Source organism: Suillus bovinus (assembly GCF_016758785.1).
Source record: "Suillus bovinus strain UH-Sbo-P2 chromosome Unknown EDB93scaffold_52, whole genome shotgun sequence".
Lineage (NCBI taxonomy): Eukaryota > Fungi > Basidiomycota > Agaricomycetes > Boletales > Suillaceae > Suillus > Suillus bovinus.
In genome coordinates, this window is record NW_024542108.1 from 83,002 (window position 1) to 104,569 (window position 21,568).

Genomic DNA, 21,568 nt, shown 5'->3' on the forward strand with positions numbered 1-21,568 from the left:
AGCGAAGGCCTAGTAGGGCACGATCGAGTACTTGAGCTGATTTACTTATTTTTGACTTGATCTTTTTGAAAGTCCGCCACTCGCCGCCGGACTGCGGATAAGTACTTATCCGCTTGGCGCCGTACTTTTCGGTGTAGTACCACTGACTCAAGCCTGAGGGGTATAATCTCATGGACAAAGAACCGTATAGTACGTATACCACCATTAATTCTGAACTGATACATATCCCTACAGTTGATTCATGGCTCAAGCGCTCAAGCACTGGCGCTTGCTAGCGTCTTGAACACACCTGTGTTGATGACGGAGCTATCCTTAGGAACGCTATTCATTGCCTTATCCATATCATACATTCAACTGAGTAATTTGATCCATGACGTAGTGTGCCGGGGCCCGAACGGCATACTATTAAAGGTCGTTCGAATGGATTCTTTTTGAATTCGCAAGCTTTCTTTCTCAATCATCATGAAGAAGTCATACGTCGATTTTGTGATCGATCAATGGTCGGTGGTACCCCCAGTGGAGAAGGCTGATCTATCTGGAAAAACAGTACTTGTCGTCGGCGCCAATGTAGGCATTGGACTCGAGGCTTCAAAACACTTTGCCCGTATGCAACCAGCGAGGTTGATAATTGCCTGCCGTAGCGAGGCCAAGGGGAAGGTCGCTTTGGCTGGTACGTACACCCGTTCAGAATGAATTTGGTTGACTTCTATCTCCTGAACCTGAAGAAATCGAACGAGAGACCGGATACAATGGATGCGAGCTCTGGATAGTCGACCTTGCTAACTTTGCATCAGTGACCGCATTCGCTGATAAATTCGAGAGGGAGGGCGGCGATTTGCATATCCTGGTCATGAACGCAGGAATCGCGCATTTCGATTACCAAACCACCACTGATGGCTGGGAGTCCATGTTCGTCTATTTCATCTTTATGCCCAGTGCTGTGGCTCACACTCATCCTTCACTGGCAGACTACAAGTCAATTACCTGGCAACATCGTTGCTTTCGTTGCTCCTCGTTCCACAACTAGTTGCTGCGGGGAGAAAGTCTTCAACACCTTCACGGATGGTAATTGTGTCGAGCGAAGTTCACTACTGGATTACCCCCGCAAAGGAGGTCAAGGAGTCCTCGAAACCACTTGAAATACTGAGCAGTAGAGAGTGGTGCATCCCTGAGTGAGCACACAAATCAATCTTCATCTTCATCCGAATTTCTTTTACTTAATCTCTCTCAGGCACATGCGATCCCGGTATAATGAGTCGAAGCGTACGTACCCCCTGTCTTGGTTTCCCATTTTAACCTGACTCGTACCCAGTGTTGAATGTCCTTTTCGTTCGCGCCTTGACGGACAGGTTGCAATCTATCACACCGCTCAGTGCCGTAGCTGTGAACCCAGGGCTCTGTTATTCACAAATACGGCGCACCTGGTACGAGAAACCGGCCTTTTCCTTTACCAGAATAGGACTCGCTATTTGGGAGCGTCTCCTAGCGTGGACGGCCGAACAAGGTAGTCGTCAGCTTATATTTGCTGCGGTGGGCGGACGAGACAACGAAGAGAATATGAAAGGCGGGTTCGTAAGCCTTGGTCGCCTCGTGGAGGTCGCCGACTTCGTGCTGAGCGACGAGGGCTCTAAAATGCAGGACACTGTATGGGTAAGAGTCCAAGTCCACTGTTTTGCTTATCATCTATGACTAACATTTCTTTTATCAGGATGAGACGATAGCTATTCTGAACGGCATTTCTGACAAGATTGCTCCAATAGTCCGGGATTATCTAGTAGTACCCAACTCCTCCATCAACTGACATGTACATGTGCGCCTTATGCATCTTATTCTGTGTAATTGTCTCCTTGATGCCGGAAATAGTACAGTCGCAGCTCTAGTATTATCAATGGTTGAGCTCAAGTATTCATATTGAGGTGTTACGGGGTGTCATTGTAGTTCAAGTCTGTTTTCAAGCAACCCTATTCCGGGGTGGGTTTTGGCCCATTCACGACGTTCATCCACCCAGATCTCACGGTCGTCAGAAGCCCAAACGTTTACCTGGAAGCACAACAGGTCTGTAAGCCGACGGAAAGGACGACCCATGTTATACGCCTCTCTCCACTCCGGGTATCGGGCAGACCCTTCCATTGTCGAAAGAAACACAGCACGCAAAACGTTTCTTTCTTCACTGGTTCCGCCTTCGTAACTGGATTCTGGGTCATCCGCATCTTGAAGCCATCGTGGGATCACTGCGCATTCCCATAGAGGCGCAATGGTGGCTGCTTCAAAGTCGATGAAGCCAGTCACTCGACCTGAATCAGTATCGATCTGCCACATACATGCGCGTTAAATATAGGCATCATAAGGGGGTATGCATAGACATACCATAACATTTGATAAACGGAAGTCGTCCAGCTTCAAGGAGAATGGTTTTTGTGGAGTGGTGATGTTGGGAGGTATCAACATATCACCCGGATAGACGGAGCACAGCTCAATAGCTTTTCTGATCATGCGCTCCCCGAGTTCAAGTCGGCTCTCTGCTGACTCAGTAGGGTCGCATTCGTGAAGCTCCGAGAGAACGACCGAACGGTGATTGGAAATAAATTCCAGTTCTGCTCGTAGATTGCTCGAAAGATATTCAGTTACGGTAGAGAAAGGACCTCTGTTAGGATCGACGTTTTTTGAGATGGGCGCTTCGGGAACTCGAACAACGCCATCGAGAGCACGGTAGAATGGTGTGCTGATTATTGGTCCAACGAAGAATTGAGGTGAAGAAGGGCTCAAGTAGAGAGATCCTGCGCTTTCAAATCGAAGAGCGAATATCTCCAAGAAATAGCGTGCGACCTGCAACACCACAGTCTTCTTGATTTCTTCGGAGAGATTCCCCCAGCTATGGCTAGCAGGGGACCCTTTAATCTTTAGTGCGCCATCTATGAGTTAAACATTCCAGATGGAACACGTTAGATTTGGCGACTTACTTTATCCAAGATCATGTATTCCGCTCCAACAGGATTCGACGCATCAGAGTTCCATGCATGGATTCGCGGAACAGGTATATTTGTGAACGCAGCGATCATCTTGCACGTCGCGACCTTTCAAACGAACGTAAAGTCTTCAATACCGATATGAATAACACAACGTGTATTCTTAGCTACCTCCGACTCAAGTTTGTCTTTTGGAAACGCAGGAGAAGCCACTCGAACGACAGCATCAAGAGGAGCGCCATCCGAACGCAAGATATCATATATCTATAAAGAATATCAGACATGATCTGTGCCGTGTAAGGCCAGACAGACCTTGTGATAACCTCCTTCAGCCAGTTTCTCCAGCTTGCAGCTCGTCAAGAAATAAAGATCAACGACTGACTGCAATTCAGCGAGGTTAAAGGAATCCGGTTCGCCGTCTCCGTCGTAGGAAAATGTAGACATTCGGTCATCATCGATATCGCCCATGCTACAAGAGATTGGATTGGAAAGAGTTCTTCGTGATCACTAGCACTGGCAATGGCGCAGTATGTCAAAAGGTGTGGGAAACTTTGCACGAAGAACTGATATCATAATGTAGCTGCTCAGTTCATTCAGTTTGGGATTCAAGCTCACTTGAAGCCCCGCAGGCCAGACTCCGTACCTAATTAATTATGTAATTATTTACATGCAAAGGCTATGCGGCTCAAAACACGAACACACCACCGTCGGATCATGATGAGCCTAGGTTTGACAAAAATACAGACCCGTGCTAGTCGATGCACGTCCTGAGTTGGCAATAACCTTGACGTGGGTGTCTCCTGTCTTTCGCTGTCGGTTCGATTGAGCGTTTAACAGGACTTGTTGCAATGAGTTACTGGACATCCGTTTTCTTGTGTTACAGTTCTCTCGACAGATGATCATATACACTTCTACGACATCGAGGACCCGTCAAAGGCGTCGCGGCTTCATCCAGGATTTATGCAGCCCGTCTATGTCAAGTTGGGCGTATTCGATCACCCAATTCACAGGTGGCACTGGTAGGCGATGTGCAACTCAGTGTCGGCGCCAGAAATGTTCAGTCATTTCTGAGAACATAGCTGTACTCCATTCAGACGCAAAATGCACCTAGTATATATAAGTCTTATCATCAAACCTATATGCCCAGCTAACCATCTGATGGTGAGTTGGCTGTCGCTATTGTGCCAGAGGATGATTTTTCTGAGGTCGTCGTGGAATTTTCAGATAATGTCCTGGTTTTGATTGGAACATGTTAACAGTCACACAGGTATCGCCAACTGCTGTTACCACTACTGATAATATTCTTGAGCAGAACTCAAGCGGAAAGCAACACACATTCAGCATATTCAAGACGGAGAGTCACCATAAACTATCCCCCAACATCTTCCTCTCCAAAATTCCAGACCAGTTTCAAAACAGATATGCTGTACGTCCTGTAGGAAAGTATGCATGATGTAGAACCGATGACAATGATGTTTGTTTTGAGCGTACCAATTCCTCCTTATTTCTTACTCTCAATGGCCTGTCTAGCGGCCGCGCAAGCAGAACATGACTCTGTCTTGTATTTCACCCATTTCTTGTGGGTGATAGCCTGCGTCACGCCTCCCTTTGTAGTCGCTGACCCTCTTCCCTCGCAAGTTTCGGAACATTTGGGGCAGTAACCAAGTTGTGCGGCTCTCTTCGTCGACTTGCCGCATTTGCAGTGATGCGCACTGGGATAGGGAGGCATGGTATATGAGATTGGACGTTTGTAGCTGCGGTATGACTTTCGTGTGAGGGTGTTATAGAAAAGACCCAGCAAAGCAGAATGGAGATGTAGTACAGTCGCTGGCTGTATTTAAAGGGGTAGCAACATTAGATTCATGACGTTGAGCCAGCGCTGGATCTGTCGATGGAATATGTAAATTCACTCATTCGTAAAATCAAGGAAGGGGCAGCAATAGTACCTGAGCTAGTGGGCTCCAGAAATATGCTGCGGAACTTCTGCATCGAACTTGCGCAGTGCACATGATTCTAGACCTCATGAATATGCGGGTCATCCGGGATATTATTGCAATCAACTGTAACAAAGATCAAATTGCTCTTTGGCCTAACTTAGACGTTAGCGACATGACACGGCATGGAGCATTTCGCGCTATCATACAAGCCCATCTATCGACGGTTTAGACATCACAGATTGGTCACGAGTCTAGGTTGATCGAACTAGAGCAGACCTCATGACATATATAAGCTATACGTAGTGGCATGAAACAGCGGTCCACTTGATAAGTATCAATTGACACTAACCGACACAGAAATGGTCAAGTTGCAGCAGCGCAGACATGTCCATGATGGCGCGCCTCGAAAGGAAAATATCGTTAGTCCGCTACACATGCATGTCTATGACTCTCGAATATATACGAAGTGCCAATGAAAGCCGCCCAGATCCTAGGCTGATTTTTTGGGAAAAATTTGAACCTACAGTATTTCTATCGTCCTGGAGTCCATCAGATCTCGAGCAGAAGCGAAATCTTTGACCTGAGCAATGATATCCCGATCTGAAGCGACCCTCTTGTATTCTCCGCCACGCTGTCGCGCTAGCAAAAAGGCGCTAAAAGGCTGCCCAAGTTGAACAAGCAATCGCAATGCTCGCGATTCTAAATCATCCACCTCCTGTTTTACAAGAGAAGGGCTAGGTAAGTCGTCTGACGGAGAAGAAGGTGGCGTCAAGTAATCCCCTTCGCTCTCTGTATCGTCTTGTAGATCTGCAAAGTCTGGTAGCTCGAGGAGAGACCGGTTACAGGGACGGACAAGTATGAAGGTTTGCTGGGTAGGCCTCATCCGCGAGAGCTGAAGAATCGGTTCTTTGGTGGTGATCAGCAGGTCATGAAGCCCGTCTGCTTTGACTTCATATCGAGTATCCTGTGATGAATCGTAGCCCAGACTGACTTCTGTAACACGGAATACCATGCAAGGAAGATGTAGTCTGCAGTTCGCAAACCGAGCAGCGCTCGTGTTATCAAGTTGGTCGTAAAGTTTCGAAGCCAAATCCACAGCCACGGAATTTGTTCGCAGTGAAGAGATAGTTGTCTGAATCTGATATTCAGACAAAGATGGAAGGGTGCGTGGAGGAGTGGCGTAAGAGGTAATATAGGCTGGAAGACAGCTATTGAACTCGGAAGGTTGTCCGATCCAGTCGAGGACAGTGATGTCGCCCGACCGAGCCACGATCTCCTGCAGAAGCCGCCCAAGCGCGTTCTGCTTCTTCTCGCCATAGATTACAGGTAAGTGGACACTGAAAATGCCAAACAACGAGTACGCGATGTCTTCTTGCAATGTAGTGACACGTGATGAGGCCCATTGAAGTCTTTGTCGGGCGTCGCTCATCCCTGGACAGAAGGTCACTAGGGCCCGTGCATCTATACCCATCGCATCCTCCAACTCCTTCATGATTGTAGGGGACTCTTTGTGGTTGGTAGAGCGATCGTCGAGATATAATGACCAATCATTCTGATAAAAGATAACAACTTTCGGAGCGACGAATTCTTGAAAGGTCCATCCTCGCTTGTTCCAAACACTCCTTTCCAGTGCACCGGGCTGAGATAAAGGAGGGACATCGCATAAGTAGACAATGGTAAGCGCTGAGTGGCGGTACCAGACGAACATGGAGTTGACCGATTCTTGAAGCTCGGTATTGCTCTTCTTGTCGATGCAGCATGTGTCCATCCATGCCCAGCGATACCCAGCATCACGAGCGACTTTGCAGAACGACTGCAACTTCGCGATGCCGTCAATTCCATCCAACTCGCGCAAATCTTTGTTCTGAATGTCGTCCAGCAGTACCTCTGTCTCTTCCCACCTGTGTGATAGCAGAACGCAGCGGAAGTATGTCGCTACTACGTCTTTGATACGCTCTATTCGCAGGTTTGAATCATTTGTGAGAAATGAAATAAGCTCGTTGTACTCTAGACTCATTTTGAAGGAGTTTAGCTGTGCTGCTCGGTCACACAAAAGACCCGTAGAGGTGTTGAGCAGACGAAGGGGAGCATTTTCGAGTTCAATCCAAACTGCTCTTCGAATAGCGTCTTCTGTTTCAGATGGACAGACATACTGCTGACGCAGATCTACAAGATGAGATAGGCATATCGAGATTACACAGGAGTGTTTTATGGCTTACTTCGTAATTGCACTTCGGGAGCATCGTCCAATTTGGACAACATGATTGTGAAGGCCTTGATAGCTTCGTCATAACGTTGCGCGCCATGCAGCGCTGTATGTGCTAACTGGTATCCAACATGAGACGAAGGATTGAGTTCGGTAACCTATGCATTGCTGAGGTCAACATGGACTAGGAAAACATAGATGTCATCGCACCTTTTGAGCATCGAGAAGCGCATCCTCCCATGACATTTTTCCCAACTTTGCCTTGCTACGATTTATAAAGACGACATCGGATGCAGAATCCAGGCCAATCGATGCCGAGTATAGGTCAATAGCCCTGTCATATTTGCTTGCAGCGAGGGCAGCATCTCCTTTGGTAATGCAGAGCGCGCTGCATTCTTCTGTGAAAGCTGATTAAATGCAGGTGAGAATTGTAGCCTGTGTGACATTACAAACTCCAGACTTGCCATTGGACCAGTCAAGACAGTCTGTCTTGGTGTTTTCGTCACTCGAAGCCATCATATATTGGTATGATTTCACGGCATCTTGGAGTTTACCTGCCCGAAGAAGTGCATGACAACATTTCTGGTGTGCAGTGAGCCATAACGATTTGAGATCCCAGCCGAAGAGCTGGACAAGAGACTGTTTATTAAAAATGCCTCAAATGCGTATTAACGTACCACCACCAAATCCTGGTACACTTCGTGAATGTCCGATTTCGATGATAAAGCGCTGGAGTTGAGAGCGGCAGTGAAATGGTCAGCAGCTTCTTCGTAGCGTGCACCATCTAAGGCTTTAATTCCGAGTTGAACACATATATATGCCTAATGTGCGAGTTGTAAAGATTAGTGTTGATGAGCCAGCGTGGCTGCCTGATACTGACTTCCACGATATGACATGCGCGAGTATCGGCATTCGGACAACCAGCAGCAAGTTCTTTGAGGAGCAGGTTTGCCTCGTCATGTTGATCTGCATTGAAAAAGGCGATGGCCTGAAATACGCAATGAAACGGAGAGTATGGGAGGCAAATTAACATACTTTGATCAAGAGCAGGAAATAAATGGTTTGCGAATCTTGGTCCGTGTAAATTGATGCAACATCAAATGCTGGCCTCGCGTCCAGGATATGGCCTTGTCCACAGAGGGCGATAGCCTTGGAAATATACCCTGTCAATGAGGGCTGAATGCTGATGGACTTCGTCACTATCGAGTTAGCCTTGTAAGGGAGCCATGATCAGCGCGTATGACTCACTTTGATTGCATCCTGAAGGGCGTCGCCCCAATTGTATTTTCGGGCCATAACAAATGAGCGATGGGCGTAGGATGTATGGTTGTTCGGATCTCTGTCGATATCTTGCGTGAGTAGTGCTTCGGCAGTAGTTAAGTCTCCATCTATGCATGAATCGCGGGCTGTCGTGATGACTAGGATCTGCGCAAAATATGCTCAATTTCAGTATGCGAGTCAAGGACGGAAACATGCCTTTGAGTGATGGGCGTAGGAAGTATGGTTGTTTGGATTGGTGTTGGTATCTTGCGTAAGTAGTTCTTTGGCAGTAGATAAATCTCCATCTATGTATGCATCGCAGGCTATCATGTTCTTCACGAGACATGCTCGAATTGTGGTACGCGAGTCAAGGATGGAAACATGCCTTTGAATTGGAACCCTGAGGTAGTGCCCACTCCGAGATCACCCTATCAACACCTCCGCTGAGGATGTAGTTGCCATCCAAGGAGAAAGTGACACATTTAACAATGGAGGAGTGCTTGAAGGTAGCAATGTTTCGTTGATCTGAGAGCCGCCAGAGACGAATGTGGTTGTCAAAAGATGATGATGCGACAAGTGTGCCAGTAGCATTGACAGCGATGGAATAGATGTAGTGAGTGTGACCGGTCCAGGGATCACCAACCTGTTTCCAGGTTGTTGTATCCCATTCGCGTATGGTAGGATCAGAATTATCGCCACCTGTGAGGATCCGTGCGCTATCGGGCGTCCACGCGAGGAACAAGTTCCATAATGTGTGGGCCTTGAAGGATGCGACGTGTCCCGTCGTGTCTGGATTATATATTTCGATCTTGTCGTTTGTAGCGATGGCAAGACGTTCTCCAGACGGCGAATACTGTATGCAGTTGATAGTTCTACGACACTTGATTGAATCTCCTTGTTGCTTCCAAGTTTTGGTGTTCCACAGCTTCGTTGCGTTGTCCCATGAACCAGTAGCCAGCACTGTTCCATCAGGAGAAAAATCTAGCGAGTAGATGGGCTGATAGGAGTGAGCTTCGATAGGTTGGGTGAGAGATTCGCCAGTTTCTCCGTGCCAAACGATGAACACTCCGTCTGTATCACCACTTGCTATTAATTGCCCATCTCGTGATACCACCAATTTCAACACCCAACCACGATGCCCCTCCATCTTCTGCAACACAGCACCTGTCTTCAAGTCCCACAGACGAAGTGTCTTGTCATAGGAGCACGTAACCATCCGTCGATTATCGGGGAACACTGTGACTGCATTTACTTCATTTTCATGACCTTTGAACTCTCGCAGGGGTATAGTGATTGGAATGGGTTCCGACATTTTACTGGAGGTCGAACAATCGTGAGGTGGACTTTAATTCTAATGTCGTTTGAGATCCTCCCCACTGGCAATTACCGGCCGCGTCTACATCACGTGTAGCGCTGGGGGCAGCCTGAGAATTGTTTGCAAGTACTAGTAATATTCCATGACAAGAAGGTGCGTCCTTTTTGACACATTCTCGATGGTTGGTATCTCAAGTTTCATCTTCAGGCACTGTGTGTCGCTCAGCCGCAGGAACGGGCTAGCGAAACGTGTCAAGAACACAAAATGGTGCGTTTGTTTCTCTGCTGCATGTCTCCTTCCATCGATGGCAGTTATTAATGGACGCAGCACATAGATAATTTAGTTGTAATGTATCTTTGCTATACCATCGATGATTTCTCGCATCCTAATTCGTCCGTCCAATTTACACAGCAGGTGAGTTATTGATATAGCGGCTAGCCTGTAGGAGGCTGAGAGTTTGTTTCATGTCTAGTATCATCCGTGCATGACTGTCAACTATCTGGAACACTGGCACGCAGTATATACACATCGGCTAAATTCATCCACGAACGAGTTAACCACTTCGTCGGGTAAACTCTTGACACTTTATTAATTTCTAGAATCCGGTAGCCAGTCATCCATTCAACCAAGATTATCGTTAAACTCCGCCGTGCGTCAAAGAACGCAAAACAATCCAGGTACTCCCTCGAGGTCATACAACGTGTGAGTCACCCCGCTAGGCTACGTATTTTTCGTATGAGAGCTTACTCATTCCCCGATTTAAGGCGGTGATTCCGTTGAGGATGAAGTTTTTGCGATTTTAAATCGCACTTCAACTCGGACGCGACGGAGCATCAGCGGACATTACACTATCCGCTCACTGAGAAGTAACGTTTCAGCCACGCCATCACGGAATATGAAGTGGCTTTTAGCTTACAGCTTCTGCCTAAATTTGTGCCATTCAATAGCAATGAGCATTCTTCCAACCCGACCGGTCGGAAGCTGTGTCCTCCATTACTACACTCGGTATATAAAAGCAAGTAGTCTTTTTATTGTGTCTTCCCATCCCCAGAGTTATTATTCGAGAATACTCTAGCAGATTCATCACCTTGCACAACAATGCGTTTCTCCTTCCTCACCATGATCGTTGCTTTGACAGTGTCTACGGCCATCAGTGCTGATTGCATTGATGAACACTTACCCTGCGAGGTGGCCGAGCAATGTTGCAGTATGAAATGTACAGCAACGCCTGTGAGTATGATAGTGTTTTTGTATCCAGGATTCAGCAATGGCATGACTGACTCCTTGTACTAACATTTAGAGTGGCAAAAAACGATGCGATCTTCCGTAGCGGCCAGAGCAGTGCATCACCGCAGTGAATTATCTTGAGCTTGGGTATCATGGTTGGAAGTTGATTGGGCAGTTAGGGGTCAGTCAGCGCAGCTGTTTCTGTATAGATTTAAATGCTACTTGTACAATGGGTATTGTAGGCGAACATTTGAAGACCTTTGAATTTATCTGAGATGCTTCATAACATGAGAATGGCTTGAAAGCATGAAGTATGAGTGAGATTTATCCATATCTTCTCCTGCTGCTGAGATGAAAAAGACGTCAGCAGTAGTAACTCCCCAGAAGACGATGCGAGGCTATGCCAGCTACTTGACGTTACGCATTTGCCTAGTGGGAAGCGCATGATCACATGTCCATATGTAGTGAGATGGAGATAAAGCAGTGATGGTCCATCATTGGATGCGGCCATCGCAAAGAAAAATTACACCTTCATTATAACGTCAACAGGAGGTCTTGAGGATGAGTAGATCGAGGAGGGGTATATGGTCGAACCCTTCACAAGTATTGCCATGGAAGATTGAATATTGTTTGTCGTCATATACTAAGTGCATGCCTTATTGGCAGATTAGCATTCATGTCGAAGCGGATGCAACAAGCAGTGCCTTATGACAGGTGGACCATAAGTCAGAGCAGCTATCCGGGGTCGATGAAACTACCGACTTCAACGGGTGCATAAATCGAGTTGGAAGAGTCCTACTTCTAGCTTGACAGTAGTTAGCTAATATTCTGTGATGCAGAAAGTCCTGACCGATTGAAAGGTATGACTAGAAGGCGTGAGTTAGCTTGACAGGCCCCGGCTCCAACTATCTAAGTACTCAAGGAGAGGACGAGGCTGCAAACAAGTCAAGTGCATAAGGACTTTGGTGAACATTCTAATCGCCAAAAACATGACAGAGTATACGAAAACGAGATAGGCCACAAGAATTTTTACAACAGAATGAAAGATGAACAACTTATGAATATGTATCAGACGACAGCAATACCACATAGAACTACACACCGATATGAATGAAAACCATCCTCTGCTCGAGCGGCACTTTCGTCTTCACGGTGTGTGTAGCACGATTCAGTGCCCAGGCTGCCTTCGTGCAGTCCATCACACCACCATCCTTCAAATGTTCAAACATGCTCGTGTAGAAGGCTTCAACAACGTATTTGGCGACAGCGTCGTCGACCTGCCATAGTGTGCCAATAACGCTCTTGAACCCTGAAAACTGGAGGCCAGCTGCAAGGTGAATCACTTCGTCGGGCGTTTCCTCATCGCCCACGGCGGTATGACACGCTGATAAGAATGCGAACTCAGCGTGCGGAATGTCTCTTTCCATGATATCGAGCAGTGTCAGATCCTCGTCTCTCATGACGAAATGTGAATTGTAAGGCTGCGCAGGGTCCTGCTTGCCATGACAAGCTAGGTGCACCCAGGTGTTCTGCTGCAAAGCTTCGAGTGCGCCTGCTCGCGTGGCTGCATCGCGAGAAATAGTGGTGTGGTTGGCACCTGCGGGAACGAGCTTATGGACGAGCTCGAGCTCACTCTCGACAGCCAAGAGCGCCTTGCCTTTCCCTGCACCTGGCTGACCTTGTCCGATTGTCACGAATGATGGAGTGACGCGCTTCTTCATCAACTGTCTAGATCCGACCAGAGCTGAGAGTGTCGGTGTGTAAGAGCAGATGTAGAGATCCTCCAAGCATGGCTCCCTAGAACGATCTGGATTCGTTCGAAATGGATGAGCTGCATGGAGAGGAATAGACGTGAAAGCTGCAGTTGGACACAGCCAAATTCGAGAGAGAAATTTTAATTTCAAAACACGCTGGAGGACGTTGACAATGGGCAGCACAATCTCGTCCCATACTGTCCGCAAGAGGACTATTAGATCGTTCCGCGGCACTTTTGAGCCCAGGGTGGATGCGTGTCGTATTGCTCTGGCGAAGCGATCCTTGAGATTGGTCAGATCCACGAGAGTGACGGAAGGCAAGGGAACATGATGGGGCCCTCCTGATGTCGGCACAATGATGGCGCTGCACGAGTACTGACTAGCAATGAGGATGATGACCGGGCCCTGACGCGCTGCCGCTTGCAGGTCTTCGTACAAAGGTGGGAGTAGGAACCGCGAAAACGCCCGAAGATCACGTATCTCAGCTACCGCACCTTCCCATTGCCTTGTAAGTCTCCTATACTCTGTTGCTGCCCGATCAGCGGCAGCGCTGTCGGCGATAGTCGCTGAACTCTGGGCTGCATTGGAAACGCGCTTGCTTAGCTCTATATAATTGTGCGCTAGTGTCAGGATTTGCTGACTCAAGTTCTTCAACTGGAGTCCTGAGTCGAGATGCTAGTGACCACTGTTGGCCGCGACCCTGCTCTGCGAGCTCGACTGCCTGCCAGTGGGTTGTCATGGCGGATGGCGGATGATGCTGCATCTACTGGCAGTGATCTGATATCTTTGAAGGCAGCAGCAGCTTCGCGCCAGTGAAATTGCCAGAGATCGCAGTTGCCAAATGAGCATCCATGAGCTCGAAAAATGTGGAGTAGGCCTCAATTGCAGATCCATGACCATGTTTCTCCGCTGCAACAGTCCAATTGTATGTTGTAATAATGCGGCCCGGGAATCCTTGAGTGGGGTGCCGCGATGCAAGTCTGAAGTTCTCCACTGCAAGCGACAAATCAACAGCATCGTGTAGAATCCGATAACGAGACAAATAGGCTTCCTGCAGCCACATGTAGCTGAAATACCTGTCCGGGTGCAGTGAAGACAGACCTGCCAATGACTCTTGACAAAGAGTGATGGCCTCCTCGACATCCTTGTTCTTCTGGGTTTGCGTGAAACGAGAGCAGAGCGCCGAGCTCAAATTGAAAAGAGTTCTATGGCGCGTTGGATGGTCAAGCTGCTGTAATCGAAGACATTCGCGATACTGGTCAATGGCATCGTTAATTTCCTCGCCAACATGAGAATTGTCATATCTGGTTTGCAGGGCGAGGGCAAGGTTGCTAAGCGTGGTGTCTCGATATGGATGCCCAAGTGGGCGCAACTTCAGTGCCTCGCGATAGAGGCTGCTAGCTCGAGTGATGTCATCGATATTGTTGCATTTTCTGAAACGGGTGAGGAGGGCGCCCCCTAGGTTGTCCAATGTGCAATCACGATATATGTGCCCAACAGGGCACAGGCGCAGCACTTCTTCGTGCAAAGAGATGCTCTCATCCAGGTCGTTAGGTTTTCCTTGGTGATTGAAACGGGACATGAGGAAGGCGGCCAAGTTGTTCAGGTAGGCATCACGGCCAACATGTCCCTCGGGGCACAGAGACACAGCTTCACGACAAAGTTGTATGCTGGTGTCAACATCATCGGTACTGCCATGCTGATCAAAGCGTGCGTCAACTGCTTGTGCAAGCTCGTCGAGGGCACTGGGACGAAGTTGATGGCCTGAAGGGCAGAGCTCGAGGACGACTCTTCGAAGGTGGATGCCTTCATCAGATGCATCTGTTGGAAGATTGTTGCATCCGTTGATTACATAGTCGACACCATTCTCCCCTGCCGCAATGCTACGAAGGTAGGTGCCTTCTGGACAGAGAGGGAGTAGCTCATGATAGAGTTGGGCGGCTTCGCTAATATCGGCAGCAGTACCTTTCTTGTTGTGGCGCCAAGTCAGCGCTTCAATGAGATTGTATAGAGATAAGGGATGGTCCGGATGGCACTGCGGACGCAATGCAAGCGCATCACGGAAGAGACATATGGTGGAGTTGATGTCTCGGTGATGCTTGCGAATATAGCCTTGAAGGCGCGCATATGCAAGGTTGGTGAGAGCCGTTATGTGGTCTGGATGGCTGAACGGACACTGGTCCAGAACCAACTGAAAATACCACATCGCACCATTCAGGTAAGAGGCCCTTTGTGTCTAACATATTCGGCAAATCGCGGGTGGCCCGCATCCGTATCTCGAACAATCTTGCAATCTACAAGGGACTGCAGTAGGTGTTCTGTCAGCAAAAGCTAACAACGGGGGCCAGCGTTACTCACATCAGACAGTGCACCATTTTGATCGTCGCAAGTATGCACAACGGCAACCTTCAGTGCGATGGAAGGTTGGACATCGGGCATGGGTGGGAAGGGTAGATCTACAAGAAGTTAGTACACGTGTATGAATGAGAAGCGAATCTCTCACTGAATGGCTCATCTCCATAGTCGAGTAGGTCATCCCACGACATTTCAAGTTCTCCAATGACCTCTCCACTGCCTAGCATTCGACCAAGCTCATAGGATGCCCTGATCGCCAATGACAACGTAGGTGAGGTGTGTGATGATCTATAAACAAAAAAAAATCAATTCTCGGATCAGGCTAGAAAGGCACCATGGACTTTACAGAGTTACAGTATTCCCCCAAGCTACAGATTCACCAGATGATAAGACACTGATGGCCGATTTCCAGCATCTCCTTGAGTCGACCTTGACGGATATGTAAATTCCAGCGGGAATGCGCCCAGAAGGGACTTGAAGATTCTTTCCGCTGATGACTGTAGATAGAGTGTGAGGATCATGAACAGATAAGAGGGTAACACAGATGAACTCGCCTTCAAGTCTGATATATCGGGTTTCTGAGCTACCAGACATGGCAGTGCGATGGAGTGAAATGATGAGGATTGAGGACAGACTGAGTGGTGGACGAAATGAGTGAAAGAGGAAGATGGGGGTTATGGAAACTGCGGATGGAGTTCGGCTGAGAGAGAGACTCGGGTCCAGGGTTCAGGGTTCAGGTCCTGCTGCACATGTATTTCCACTGTCAACGGTTAGAATCGGCGTGATAGACGCTGATAGTAGCCTGATACTGTTGCACTAAGCGCTGAAAATCAAAATCACTAACCAGGACTAGCGGAACAATCTGTGCTGAGTAAACAATGTCATGAACAGTTTTGAGGGAAAGTAGCCCGCCAAAGTTGAGCGAGTCTTATAGTAATTGCTGCTCCTAGACTTGTATCGCACTACTCAGTTAGCACACAAAGACAAAATGTATAATAGGGTATATTTCGCAAGGTAATGGCAATGCAAACAATGTTTACATCGTTGAAGAGAGCGCGCAAAGACAAGTTGAATAGTTATATATGACTCGTCCGAATGAGCTTACAGTACCGTGGGGGTGGATGATTTTGGCTGTACTGAGGAATAAGAAAAGAACATCAACTTCAGAAGCCAGAATTCAAATAACTATATGCCCGTTCAGCAATGTGATGATTGACGGACGGAGTATCCATGAAGTCGTAACTGTTGCCATCCACCGCCGAGAGTTATCAAACTGAATCCTGTAAAAGAGAAATATCCATTATAGGTCAGACTAGCAGGTCCATCGTGTAGGGAGGGTGATGGGATCATATTTTGGTCGAGGACATGATTATTTGCACTGGTGTGGTTTGAGACAGAAAAATAGCATGGGAGCGGAACTCTGCAGTAAACATGTGAATGCCCCAAGTGCGGGATTGGGCGAGGGAGAGGGGTCGTGCTCGAGGTAGGGACGATGGAACGGGGTGCAGAGTGATTGTCTAGTCAATTGTGAAAGAAAGCGGATGAAAAGACATACGATGAGGGAACCATGAAAAATGAACGAGGCGTATCTCCTGGAAGATGGACGTCGACTCCAATCGTGCAAATAAGGGAGGGGTTCCTTGAGGTGGTGCGGAGGGCCACGCTATTGAGTGTAAACCCCCTTGCACTACGTGCATCAAGTAGATTAGAAGAAATAAATGATATCAATCTGAATATGAAATGGACGTGTAGATGGTTGGTTCGCGCGCCAAATTACATAAAGTCCAATTGCAGCCGCGTCATTCCAACCCACCTGGTCCCACCAGATGTATGTAGAAGTAAATCAGATTGAGTCAACAGGACGCTGTGTATGGCTCTAGTACAGTACAAAACAACACCAAAGTATCATGCAGAGCAACAAGAAAGAGAGGGAATGAAAACAATTAGAAATATGTACAGAAAATGGAATAATGTAGCAAACCGAGTCTTTAACTACACACCGATGTGGACAAATACAATCTGCTGTTCTAATGAAACATTCTTCTTGCGCAACAATTTCACGGCCTTGTGCAGCGCTGCCGCAGCGCGCGTGCAGTCCAATCTCCCTGAATCATCAATGAGCCTGCGGGTGGACTGAGGAGCAATGCAGCCCGAAGGAGCTAGATGGCCTCATCAAGGTCAGAGATGATTCCCCGCTTCCGAAATCTATCTCGAAGGCTGTTTGCAAGATTGTTCAGAGACGAGGATCGTCTTGAATGACCGGGTGAACTGAAGAATAATACAGCCCGGTGGAGCTTGACGGCCCCATCAAGGCGAAACATGATGCCCCGCTGCAGAATCTGTTCCCAAGGCTGTTTGTTGAGAAGTAAGGGTCGGAGAGAGCGGCCTGGAGTACAAGGCTGCAACGCACCTTGAAACACTAAGTTAGTGGTGCAAGATGATCACTGTCCCATCTCGCTGTGAAAGGTCTCGCATTGAGTGCAAAATAGAGCGAGATCAGATTTAATACATACTGTGGGAGCTGAAACAAAATGCAGTACTGGTATACCAAAGGCCTTCCAGTGCGAGAGAAATGATACAGCGAGTACTCAGCGATCCCACGAATTCAAGGACAAGCTGCAGGGCCGCGGTGAGGTTGAGGCCTACAAGTGGCTGGAGGGTAATTTCAGCCTCAAAAGGACATGTGCCAAGTTGCAGGATGAATACATGAAACCGCACTGCGCCCGATACTGTGCCACGTCGAGATTTCATGGCATGATGCGAGAAGTTCACGTGCACTGGCCGCTAGCATTCTTCGTCAGTGCTGTGCGATCATTGAAATCAGTGAGGTAGGAGACCCACTACAAAGGTAGCGGGAATTAGTTCCTGGACTACAAATTGACACCCCGTAACTCCTCGATCTGAATATTTCTCGAGCTCGACGGTTGATATTTCTGGCATTCAGGAGACAAAATCACCAGAGCAGACAATATAAAAGGAACACTCAAGATAGCGAAAGGCGCACAACTGATACACATGCCATCAGTTTATGGACGAGTCAGGTACTACTAGATAATCCCGGACTATTGGAGAAATCTTGTCGGAAACGCCGCTCAGAATGTCTATCGTTTCATTCTGAGAGAAAAGGTCAGTGTCATGGATGGAAGGCAGACTTGGACTCCTACCCAAACAGTGTCCTGCATTCTATGACCCTCGTCGCTCAGCACAAAATCGGCAACCTCCACGAGGCGACCACGGCTTACAAACCCGCCTTTCATATTCTCTTCATCGTCTCGTCCGCCCACCGCAGCAAATATAAGCTGGCGGCTGCCTTGTTCAGCCGTCCACGCCAGAAGACGCTCATGAATAGCGAGCACTATTTTGACAAATGAAAAGGTCGGTTTCTCGTACCAGACGCGCCGTAGTTGTGAATAACAGAATCCTGGAGTCACGGCTATGGTACTGAGTGGTGTGACGGATCGTAACCTGTCCGTCAAAGCACGAACGAAGAAGAGGTTCAATACTGGTCGAGTTTGTCAGGCTGGAGTCGGCAGAGAAAATAGGAGGAACATACGCTTTGATTCAGAATACCGGGATTGCATGTGGCTGAGAGATATCAAGTAAGGGATATTCATATAAATGTGAAGTTTTATTTATTCGCTTACTTGGGGATACACCACTCTTCGCTGCCCAGCGTTTCAAGTGGTTTCAAGGAAGTCTCGATCTCTTTCGCGGGCGTAAGCCAGTAGAGGACACCACTGGACACAATCACCATCCGTGAAGGTACTGTAGACTTTCTCCCTGCAGCAACTAGTTGTGGAATGAGGAGCAACGAAAGCAATGATGTTGCCAGGTAATTGACTTGTAGTCTGAATGATGAATATGAGCCTCGACTGCGCGCAGAAAAATAAAATAGACCAACATGGTCTCCCAGCCATCAATGGTAGGTTGGTAAACGGGCAGCGCGATCGCTGCATTCATGACCAGTATATGCAAATCGCCGCCCTCCCTCTTGAATTTATCTGCAAATGCGATCACTGATGCAAAATTAGCAAGGTCGACTATCCAGGGCTCGCATCCATTGTATCCGGTCTCTCGTTCGATTTCTTCAAGTTCAGAAGCAGAAGTCAATCATCTCACATCAAATTCATTATAAACGGTCATACGTACCAGCCAAAGCGACCTTCCCCTTGGCCTCGCTACGGCAGGCGATTATCAATCGCGCTGGTTGCATACGGGCAAAGTGTTTTGACGCCTCGAGTCCAATGCCTACATTTGCGCCGACAACAAGAACTGTTTTCCCAGATAGGTCTCCACTAGGGGCACCACGGACCATTGCTCGATCACATATTCGAGGTATGACTTCTTCATGATGTTGAGTCGGAAAGCTTGCAATAGATTCAAAGAGAATTCAAATTCGACCGACTTTAATAGTACGCCATTTAGACCACGTCATGCACTGATGAGAAGGGCCAGTAGTGGTCATTGCATTGCTCAAGTCAATGCTGACTGGTGAGTGGTCATGATGAATAAGGCCTGCATCGGAATAGTTCCATCATCGACGCTCCTTGGTAAAGATATGAAGTATGATCAAGATGCTATGTGACAAGCGCCAGCTTGCTTGTAAAATGTATGGTATACCGTGACCGTGCGCAGTAGCTTCGCACTGGTTCTTTCAATTCATGACACTATATCCCTTAGTCATGTTTATGGACTTCCAATAATCTTACATACAATTGCTTAAGTAAGCCTGTGCGTACCTCTTTGTGCTTAGCCAGCAAGTAGCGCTCAATGTTGTGGGCAGAACTATGTTCTACCAGTGTGGCAGGTGACAGAATTGTATGTCGTTTTCATAGTGCTAGAGGTACTAATTACATGGATGTGAGACCACTTGACAGCAACATAGAATCAATATCCCAAGTCCCATCTTCGTTTGCATCATGATCCGTGACTATAATCTCATCCTCTATGGTTGTAGGCACTTCTGACCTTCCCTGTATAAGCACTCCTGACAATCAGTCGTCTCTCAACTGCGCAATCCTCAGCTCTCCTTCACAGCCTTTAATAAGAACCGTCTGTTTCTCAAACGCCGTGCCCGTCGCCAACAAGTACAAGCTCTGTCGATCATCCCAACCCAACGGGATGTTCGAGTCCACTTGGAAGCCGGTCCAAACATACAAGAACCTGGACACGAGCCCACAAGCCACCGGAACACCCACAGCGGCCTTGTACCAAATGAGTGCAACGACGAGCGCCAGGAAGATCATGGCATGGTGGAATACGCAGTCGGCCCAGTGCGCGAAGCGGCGAATACCTTGTAAGGACTCGAGATAGCCTGGGCGGAATACCACGAGCTCGAGTTTCTGAGGGAATAGAAGCACCGCACCGCCTACTGTTGCGCACCAGGGAACAAACAGCACACCGCGGAGAATACTGGTGAGAACCACGATGCGCTGGGACGATTCACGCTCTTCATGAGAAGAGTCAGCGAGAGGGACTTGTGCGGCTGCAGGTGGGGACGAGGGCATAGCAGCCTGTAGTTCCTCAACGAACCCAGGAAGACTGAAATCAAGGTTGCGTGGTCTACGGGATGGCTTATTGATGCGTGACGACGGCGGCCCCGAGATGGATGCAACCCTTCTTTCCGCCTTATGTCCAATAGTATTGGCCTGAGGATGTCAGCGAGGTTCGATGACTTGAAATGAATAACACGAACGCACCTTTTGCATAGGCAAATCATGGACAGAGAAGTATCGGTTGGGAAGACTGTAGAACTGTCCACAAGAACTTTCTTAGTGCTGTATGCATGCGACTGCTGATGTACTAACTGACCTCTTCTGGTTTGGTTTTGACCGAAATCCTCCTACCAAACCTTTCTCGCAATGGACTGGCAATGTAAACCGGCTCTTCTTCGTCCGACCTCTGAGTTAACTGGTTAGCTTAGCGTGATAAATGAATACGAGACCATCTCACCCTTTTCTTGAAGACTGTAAATGCCCTACTCACCGTCTTCACAGCAGCAGACAACGTGCGCTGCCGGGAATGCAGTGCAGTTGCAGCCTTCTTCATAGCAAGACTGCCTCTCAAAACGGGACGGAGCTTCGCATCGCTCTCAGAGGCGGAAGAAGTATGCCGCACGTCAAGTTGGAACATCTTATTCTCATCATCTTCAGGAGTAGTCTGTCCTGAAGAGGACGGGGAGGAATATTTGTAAAAGTCCGATGAGCTCGAACTTTTATCTGAGGATACGCTGCTGAATGATGAGCCACGCTGGAGGTTTGTCAATCTTGAAGCTCATCAGTAGACACAAGCAGAAAGCTCACTAGCACAATCAACGATGAGGTTGTAGGTTTCGCGTTTAACATGGTTGCATGAAGTAGGAAGTTGACAAAGAAGAGGACGAAATGAAATAGTCCGCCTGGGAGGGGACAATTCTGAACTCGCCTGACATCGTCATCAGGAGATAGCTGATGTCAGTCTCTCCGGATGATGGTCTCAGACGAAATCAACAAAGGTGTGACACGTAATAAAGGATAGTATAAGTTAGAGATTTTAGAAATTGGAATCCG

At 47.9% G+C, this 21,568-nt stretch overlaps 6 protein-coding genes across 6 annotated transcripts; 1 reads left to right on the plus strand and 5 right to left on the minus strand.

The window, feature by feature from the left end:
- Positions 1-441: 441 nt before the first annotated feature.
- EDB93DRAFT_1297992 (uncharacterized protein) lies at positions 442-2,065 on the plus strand. The gene is made up of 6 exons (XM_041454638.1): positions 442-670; positions 726-909; positions 969-1,172; positions 1,232-1,263; positions 1,313-1,650; positions 1,709-2,065. Exons 1-6 carry the CDS (start codon positions 463-465, stop codon positions 1,799-1,801), a joined length of 1,059 nt encoding a protein of 352 aa, XP_041305088.1. The 5' UTR covers positions 442-462; the 3' UTR covers positions 1,802-2,065.
- EDB93DRAFT_1162611 (uncharacterized protein) lies at positions 1,629-3,561 on the minus strand. Its single transcript, XM_041450087.1, has 5 exons — positions 3,279-3,561; positions 3,138-3,230; positions 2,961-3,074; positions 2,368-2,898; positions 1,629-2,310 (listed from the first exon to the last, which is right to left on the minus strand). The coding sequence occupies exons 1-5, from the start codon at positions 3,432-3,434 to the stop codon at positions 1,930-1,932; spliced, it is 1,275 nt and encodes a 424-aa protein (XP_041305089.1). The 5' UTR covers positions 3,435-3,561; the 3' UTR covers positions 1,629-1,929.
- Positions 3,562-5,423: 1,862 nt separating this feature from the next.
- Positions 5,424-9,681, minus strand: EDB93DRAFT_1252946 (uncharacterized protein; the record flags this gene model as incomplete). Its single annotated transcript, XM_041453364.1, has 9 exons — positions 5,424-7,069; positions 7,123-7,267; positions 7,320-7,516; positions 7,559-7,736; positions 7,787-7,930; positions 7,990-8,097; positions 8,145-8,300; positions 8,358-8,534; positions 8,797-9,681. 9 exons carry the CDS (start codon positions 9,679-9,681, stop codon positions 5,424-5,426), a joined length of 3,636 nt encoding a protein of 1,211 aa, XP_041305090.1.
- A 2,324-nt stretch (positions 9,682-12,005) lies between these two features.
- EDB93DRAFT_1322188 (CHAT domain-containing protein) lies at positions 12,006-15,860 on the minus strand (the record flags this gene model as incomplete). The annotated part of the gene is made up of 11 exons (XM_041454951.1): positions 15,575-15,860; positions 15,367-15,517; positions 15,169-15,308; positions 15,024-15,121; positions 14,386-14,763; positions 14,148-14,364; positions 14,106-14,123; positions 13,433-14,066; positions 13,046-13,215; positions 12,969-13,006; positions 12,006-12,947 (listed from the first exon to the last, which is right to left on the minus strand). The coding sequence occupies exons 1-11, from the start codon at positions 15,612-15,614 to the stop codon at positions 12,006-12,008; spliced, it is 2,826 nt and encodes a 941-aa protein (XP_041305091.1). The 5' UTR covers positions 15,615-15,860.
- Positions 15,861-17,961: 2,101 nt separating this feature from the next.
- Positions 17,962-19,462, minus strand: EDB93DRAFT_691911 (uncharacterized protein). Its single transcript, XM_041457109.1, has 6 exons — positions 19,170-19,462; positions 18,922-19,105; positions 18,665-18,868; positions 18,574-18,605; positions 18,185-18,522; positions 17,962-18,134 (listed from the first exon to the last, which is right to left on the minus strand). Exons 1-6 carry the CDS (start codon positions 19,333-19,335, stop codon positions 18,042-18,044), a joined length of 1,017 nt encoding a protein of 338 aa, XP_041305092.1. The 5' UTR covers positions 19,336-19,462; the 3' UTR covers positions 17,962-18,041.
- A 304-nt stretch (positions 19,463-19,766) lies between these two features.
- Positions 19,767-21,543, minus strand: EDB93DRAFT_692227 (uncharacterized protein). The gene is made up of 5 exons (XM_041457110.1): positions 21,323-21,543; positions 20,973-21,269; positions 20,832-20,921; positions 20,720-20,773; positions 19,767-20,668 (listed from the first exon to the last, which is right to left on the minus strand). Exons 1-5 carry the CDS (start codon positions 21,362-21,364, stop codon positions 20,015-20,017), a joined length of 1,137 nt encoding a protein of 378 aa, XP_041305093.1. The 5' UTR covers positions 21,365-21,543; the 3' UTR covers positions 19,767-20,014.
- Positions 21,544-21,568: the final 25 nt, after the last annotated feature.